General features: G+C 26.1%; 2 protein-coding genes across 6 annotated transcripts in view; one reads left to right on the top strand and one right to left on the bottom strand.

Annotated features, from left to right (window-relative positions):
* Positions 1-7,752, top strand: part of LOC127284025 (synaptotagmin-11) — a 38,002-nt gene that overhangs the window by 10,286 nt on the left and 19,964 nt on the right. The window lies entirely within an intron of this gene.
* LOC127284023 (arrestin domain-containing protein 17-like) lies at positions 776-7,562 on the bottom strand. 5 transcript variants are annotated; one of them, XM_051309305.1, is made up of 8 exons: positions 7,227-7,541; positions 6,848-7,038; positions 2,313-6,666; positions 1,986-2,206; positions 1,699-1,878; positions 1,341-1,558; positions 1,178-1,272; positions 776-1,067 (listed from the first exon to the last, which is right to left on the bottom strand). In XM_051309305.1, the coding sequence occupies exons 3-8, from the start codon at positions 2,398-2,400 to the stop codon at positions 934-936; spliced, it is 936 nt and encodes a 311-aa protein (XP_051165262.1). In that variant the 5' UTR covers positions 2,401-6,666; positions 6,848-7,038; positions 7,227-7,541; the 3' UTR covers positions 776-933. The 5 variants fall into 5 exon arrangements, with proteins under 5 accessions (XP_051165262.1, XP_051165263.1, XP_051165261.1 ...); XM_051309306.1 differs by having other exon boundaries at positions 2,313-2,441; XM_051309304.1 differs by lacking the exon at positions 6,848-7,038 and having other exon boundaries at positions 2,313-2,441.

Raw genomic sequence — 7,752 nt, 5'->3', positions numbered from 1 at the left:
ATCAAAGAAGTTGTCCGGAAAACCCTTGGATACCAAATTGTGTACTTTTGTCATCCGGATGTTCAAAAAGTTTATTTAACAAAAATTTCCCCAAAGAAATATTGTTCAAAAATCAAAATACAACTGGAAACCAGGTTGTCCTCCGGATTTAAAAGATACCTGACAATAATTAAACACTTCCTTTTCTCCTTGTTAATTGTCACTAGTAACTCGTAGTTGAAGAGTTCATGAAATTAAAATAATTTTAAGGTGCATTTTTATTTCTAGCCCTGCAGACTGCTTTACTTGGGGTTTTGTATACTTCAGAAATGATTACCTGGCTTAAAATGCAGGATAAGAAACGGACACAAACGTCAGATTACTTTTCGAATAAGATCGTACAAAATTCGGACAAAAAGTATTTAACTTTCGGACCCAGAAAATGAAAGCTAATTCAATTGAATTGAAATAAATACACTTTGGGCTTCATTGAATATTGCTTAGCAACAAATACGAATTGGACCTTGCCATAAAAAGATAATTCATTTCAATTCATCTGAATTAGATGTTTTTTAACGAACAGGATTCGTGTTAAACCGAAAAAATGTCGTGTTTTCAAATTAATTACAAAATCTCTTAACCAGATTAAAGACAGACAAAACCTTACAAGAAACGGACAAAATTTAAGACTATTTTATATACGGTTCTGTCTTAAATGTTATCCGACTTTTGTGTCCTGTTCTTATCCGACATTTTAAGCGCAGGGTTCAAAATAATAATTTAATGGGTACTTAAGTGCTTGTGTAATGTTTTATTAAATATCTTATACAATCAAAGTGAACCCTAAAAAATACAATTTAACAGAAAATTTTCGAGAGAGCAGTTATAGAACATTAATTACTTGATTCGCAATTGTTGGTATCTTCTCAGTGAAAGCAAACCAAAAAAGTACTATCATTCCTGAAAAGCAGAGAAATTATAAAAAAGATATTTTGGTGCATATTTTATTTTATTCATCACATGCTTTGAATCGTCTTCTTCCCAAAGATTTTCAACCACAAACATTGATTTCTCATAAACTGGCGTAACTAAAAAAAAATTAGTTTTGTAATTTTAAATTTTCCATTACGTGCGTCTTCTCGTACATATTCATTTTTATGTATACAATTGTTAGAAAATATATATATATGTAACTTACTTGTTAACAACGAAGGATTTACAAATGATAGATAATTCGCTAGAGGCACAGTTCCTATTACAATGGGAGTAGAAATTTTCAAATTTCTACTAAACCTAAAATTATTAAAAATTTTAAAAAATGTGTCAAAATATTTTTTCTTTTTTCTAATAATTAAACATACATTCTGTCAACTTCTGCTTCAAGTTCAATTGCATATTCAATGGAAATTATACTGCAAGTGTATCCAATATTTGAAGGTGGAATCGGTGGAATTCGAAATTCATGATTAAAACTAAACACAGCTTCATTATTTTTGGTCCTTTTCGTTTCGATAATTGTTATATTAACATTTTTCTTCAGTGATCGATAAGGATTTTCTACTTGTAAGTATCTGGCATACTACAATACAAATAATTTTTCATCAAACATTTGCTCAAAAATATAGTCAAAAATTTGCAGAAATTTAATTGCCTAAAGAACTACTACTAATGGAATTTGCTTTATCTGATAAAAAGAAAATTTTATTAACAAATATTCACCATTTCTAATTTCAGTTTTATATCATTAACTTCAACGCCTGATAGATTATTTACATTAACTGTGATAGGAATTATTTGACCTGGCACATATCCTCTAAATGGTAGTGACAAAGTAACACTCAGCGGTGGTGAATTTGAAAAAATTCCAAATTTTTTAGTTTCTTCCACGCAAACTTGTTCCTGAAAAAGTTTCCACATAAACTAAATTTTTAATTAAATTTCTACTAATTTAAAACTAAATTTAAATTAGATATATATATATATATATATATATATATATATATTACTGATGCAGTAGGATCAGCGTTAAGATCATATTTAGATATAACGGTAAAAGGAGCTTCTGTCTCATTGTCAAATTTCCATGGACGATCTATAATAGCTTTAATAATATATCGAATATGTCCTTCAGTATTCACCAATTTCAATTCATAACTAGTTGGTAATTTTGGTGGCAAAACATATTCAAATGGAAATGTATGTTCACCTGTATGTAGTTCCATTTCACCTAAAAGAAATAAATATTTAATATCAACATAATTGTTTGTTGAATACAATTTTTAAACAAAATTTTCGAATATAAGAAATTAAAAATGTAATATCGAAATTTTTACCTGATACTCCTCCAGCAATGTAAAATTTGGATGAAAAGTATTTTTCACGACCTCGAATTTGTTGGGTTCCATTGGCCGATGGTAGCATCCAACGTGTCAAAGCTTTTCCTTTTATTTTAATTTTAATACCTTAACAAATGTGTTGCATGAACAATGTTTAAATAACTTCAATAAATAAGATTAAATAAAGAATTAAAAACAATTATGTTCTGCATGCATAAGCTAACCCATTGCTATGATTTTGAAAATCAATTTATCAAACAATAATAAATTTCCTAATTTAAAGCACCATTGGTTTCAATCTCAGAAACGATTTTCTTTTGGAATTGAAAAAAATTGATTGACCAGCAGAATATTAACGAATCCTTTCAATGTAGTTTGAAACAATTTCGCCAACGAAAATCACAAATGAAATGAAATATCCAACAAGTAGAATGTGGAGCAAAAAAGGTAATAAAGAAAATTCTTCTAGGTTTAGCAAATTTACATCATCTCTTATAAAAATGACATCAAATGGTTTCATCCAATGTGATATTAGACCAAATTCTAAGAGATTTGTTATAATTTTATTAAAATCATTAACAAATGTTGATGCAGGTTCTAGAAGCATACTTTGGGGTAAATAAGAGAAAGCTTCATCAACTATTTTCATTTGTGGACTACCATCAGAATTTTTATACTTTTTAATGAACAACATTGCCATAGATTGTCTAAGGAAACAATAACATTTTTGTATTGAATTAAAATTTCCACACATTCCTCTTCTTTCATTAAAATCAATGTTTTCTTCACTAAATCTCTAATAATTTGTTCTTTACTCCTAGAAAATCCTAATGCATAACTTTGTCTCATCATTGGCGTAAGATTTGTTTCATTTAATTTTTTTAATGTATCTACAATTATCATTGGATCCATTGTCATTTTTACATCTGTTAGAATTGCAAAAATCGAAGATGAAAATATCATTACGGCAATCAACATTGATGTAAAGAAAATTTTTTCACCTATATTTCGAGGTTCTCCAGGTACAGTGAAACCAAGCGTTCCTCGTAGTATATAGTCAAAAGACCAAAATTGATCATCAAATTTGATAATCGATGTCACCATTTTTAGAATTAATATAAAAATTACAAAATAAATAAAAGACCATTGATAGCGTATGTTCCACTTTGATTTCTCGGATGTTGGTATCAAAGCACAGAATCGATCAAAATCAATGACTTTTGTTCTGGGAAATATTGATTTTTCAAGATAAGTTCCCCAATTTGTAATGTATCGAATTTTTTTGTTTAATAACTGTTCAATAAGACTTGTAACATTGTTATTGTTTTTTGATTTACTGATCCATCCAAACCATTCCTCTTGTGATGGAACTTCTACTATTTTAAAATGCATTTTTTTTGCAAATTCACGTATTATCTTTACAGTTGGTCCAGAAACTTGAATGGGATGTCCAGTAGAATTTCTTTTTACAAAAACAAATGGAGGCAAATTAAATGTTCCTATTTTCATTTCAAAATCATTCATATTTTGCAATTTATTGACAAAGATTTGTTGCTTTCTTTCGCTGTAATTTTTTACTTTATAAACATTAGTGAACGGATTGTACCAATGAATTTTGATATTTTCTGATCGATTTTGACTAATTTCAACAATTGTAAAATCTAAAAAATCATTTAACCACATTTGCTCTAGAAATTTTTTGTATCTAAATCTTTCAAATCCGGCTGAAATTATCGTTAAACATTTTGTACGCGATTCATATGCATGTAGAGGAATTAAAAATTTGTTTAATTCAAAAACTTTAGAAAAATTTCTTTTTTCAAGAAAGATAATTGTTAGAATTAATGTTGTTGACTGTAAATCTTTAAATTGTGTCTTTTGAGACATTTTCTTTGCATATTGTAATGTAGCATTTTTCAATCCAATTACATTATGTGGAACAAATTTCAGTTTTTCAACAACATTATCGATTATGTAATGTTTTGTTGTAACATTATTGTCATCATCAATAATTAAAAGTACCTGTGAAATTTTCGAATCTTTCTCTATGTACTTTGTCAAATGATTTAGCCAAAATAAATTTGTAGAACCATTTGGAAAAGAAGATGTCAAGATTATTAAAGAGAACACAAATGCCAAATTTTGTAGCATCATTCTATAAATTCACCTTTTTGGAAAAAAATTAAAATATATTTGCTCTCATTATTTTTAAAAATAATTCTAATCTCTTTTTCTATTGCACAAAATAAGGAAGCAAAATAATACACTTTGGTGAAATTCATTTAACAGAAGAACTATTTCTTTCAAGTTTTATAGAAGGAATAACTTGAAAGGTATTTTTTTTTTATTTCAAAGAAAGGAATTTAATGTAAGGAAAAAATGTTCTTGTTTTCTGATTATCTTCTTTAATTTAAAAAAAAGAATGTTTGCCATTTTATCAAAATATCTAAACTACTTTTTGTGTTGTAAAAAAATCGAAAATCCATGAACTTATAACCTTTTTTTTCATTTCTATGGTAGGGGGAGAAAAAATTAAATCGATATTGTTAAATTAAAATTGGTCTTTTGGAAAAAACTAGTTTTCCTGAAAAATGATATCTTTTATTATATTAAGTTAACAAATTTCGAAAAACGACACCGACCCCGTGACCTCGACACCGTCCTTGAAAAATCTATTTTCAATTATTTTCAAATAAATCAAAATACTTTGCATATATGCTTTTAAAAAATCTTACAAACTATTTTTATGTAACATCTTTTTTCAATTTTAAGATAAATTTTATACAATATTAATAAGATATTAATTTAAAACATAAATTATATATATAATATACATAAACTACAATAAGTAAACAACAATAAGTACAATTTTAACCGAGCGAGCGTTAGCGAGCGAGGAATACATCGCTAGTTTAAATTAATTCGAATCGGTTCCGCTATATTTATAATAATATAAAATAATAATTTCAAAAAATAATACTAATATTCTTCTAATATTTTTTACAGTATATAGTAATTGTAAATTCTTATTCTTCTTATTGCTGAGTAAATCTCTTTCCGAGAAGGGAATTAAGATTTTAGTTCACCGACGCTATCACTAGAGCGCGCGCTTTCAATTTAATATTCAAATCCAATGTGCTATTTTTTAAATATTATAAAATTAAATTCAAAAAGAGAAGTATTTCGTTAATTATTCAATAAGACAAATTTTTTTCAATGATTTACTGTTAATTATTGTATAAGCTTTACAGGAAGACCTAATATATTTTGTATTTAAAAAAAAGTATATTACATTTTTATCCTAAGTAGTTTTTCGTTATCAAGTTAGGAAATTTTTTTCTTTTATTGATTTTATTTCTTTATGTTTGTAAAAAATTGCTACAGCAACAATATATTATTAAAATAATATAGTTCAACCTTAAAAGATGGATTGATTTTCATTATATTTGTTTATTGAATGGTCTCTATAGTAACAATCGTAAAAATAATGGTTCGATATGAAAAAATCAATTAACACATATGGGCGATTCTATATATAACAAAATAATCAACCTTTTAAATTCGGCTAAATATATTTTTGTCCATCTTTACAGAAAAAATTTTTTAAAAAAATATCTCCGGATTTTTTTATACTAATCAGTAAAGCTATACCCAAGTGTTATGCTTCGATTGCAATCAAAAATATAAAAAAAATAGACACATATTTTTTATATCGGCAAAAAGTTCGATTTTAAGGGTATTTTTGGGTTCGCTGATTATGAATTTGAAATTAGATTTCAAAAATGCAAAATGGCGGATCCAATATGTCGACTAAAAAAAATTTTAATTTCATATCTGATTCGCTCAAAATTTATTAATCGAGGTGGTTTTAGGGACACTGAATCTAAATTTGATGCCAAATTTTAAATGTAACCAAATTCTGAGCGAATTTGATCAGATTTTAAATTTGTTATCACCATACTGTATTCGACATTTGGAATTTTTAAAATCTGATTTCAGAATGGTAATCAGCTACCTCAAAAATCCCTAAATATTAAATTTCAAGCGAATTTAATAATTTTTTTAAATTCATTTATTTCAACCCTTCTTTCAATAAAAATTATTTCTACTCTTAGAATGGAGTTACATGTTGATGTAAATGCAGAATGCAAAACCGAAAATAATGAGAGTGAAAAGGACAGGGATATATCACTATCCTTTTCACTTTCATTATTTTCGATTTGCATTCTGCATTTACATTAACATGTAAATCCAACTTTAGAATCAAAAATTTGCCGAGTATCACTTGAACAGTTTTTCTTGATATCTATAGTTTTTGATTCGCTGATTGCAAAAATCATAGTAAAAATACCTGCAAATTTAATTTTTTTTTATTCTAAATACCGTAAAAAAGTGCTAAAATTTATGGTTTTTTTGGGGAGGTGGGGTAAAATATGAAAAATTTTGAAAAAGTACATAGGATATAAAAAATGTATTTAAATGAGATCTACAACTTACTTCTAAAATTTTGTTTGAAAATTTTGCATACTTACATTTAAAGCCAATGAAAAGTTTTTTTTTTTTTAAATAAAAAGCACATGTGCGCAAGCTGCATTTATTTTTCCTGTGTTTTTACAACAGGATATGCGCAGAGATACAAAATGAGAATATCGGCGCCAGTTTGTCTGAACTAAACTTTAATATTTTTCGACATAGCTTTCTTTAAGATTTTTACATTAAAATTCTAAACAATATACAATTAATTATCTATTATTAAATAACATTAGTAAATAATTATTTATTGAACAAATAAAATTACTACACATTTACATAAAATACAAAATCGAACAATCAATTTTTAAAAGCAAAGTCAAGAAAAAGCCATAATTTATCACTGCTTTTAAACATCAATACAAATTTTGTTGTTCATACCTCGACATTTTTTACTTGAATTTAAATCTAATAGAATTCGTCCGCTTACAGTTTCCCCAGGAGTATAGGTTTTAACAGGATTATCAAAGAGAATTTTAAATTCTTTTATTCCCATTTTAATATATATAAAGAAGTGTATATAGGTAAATAAACAAAAATAATAATATTGCTCAGATTGTAAAATTAATGAATTGATTTTTATATTTGCAGAAATTTATATATATATAAAAAAATGATATTATTATATAACTGAGTTAATATTTTTCATACTGCATTCGGATCAAATAAAACTGCAAACTATCTATTGGTATTTTTACTTAAATTGTCGCATTAAAGTTCTGCGCATACTCTTAGTATATATTCTTCAATTTATTTTCATATGATGTCATCATATAGATAAAACGTTAATTGTTGACTTTTTTTTACAATATCTTTATATTCTAAAACAATTACATTCAATAAAATAAAAAATATATTTAAATAAGAGTTTTTGGAAATATTTATAGAAATATTTTTTAAGTATAAA

Source organism: Leptopilina boulardi, unplaced genomic scaffold (genome assembly GCF_019393585.1).
Source record: "Leptopilina boulardi isolate dan_hultmark-lab unplaced genomic scaffold, ZJU_Lbou_2.1 LbouV2_316, whole genome shotgun sequence".
Taxonomy (NCBI): domain Eukaryota; kingdom Metazoa; phylum Arthropoda; class Insecta; order Hymenoptera; family Figitidae; genus Leptopilina; species Leptopilina boulardi.
Note: the sequence above shows the minus strand (reverse complement) of the source record. Positions and strands in the feature narration are given on the sequence as shown.

Coding starts and splice junctions, on each gene's coding strand:
- LOC127284023 (XM_051309301.1), bottom strand. CDS start 4,469: ATGATGCTACAAAATTTGGCATTTGTGTTCTCTTTAATAATCTTGACA.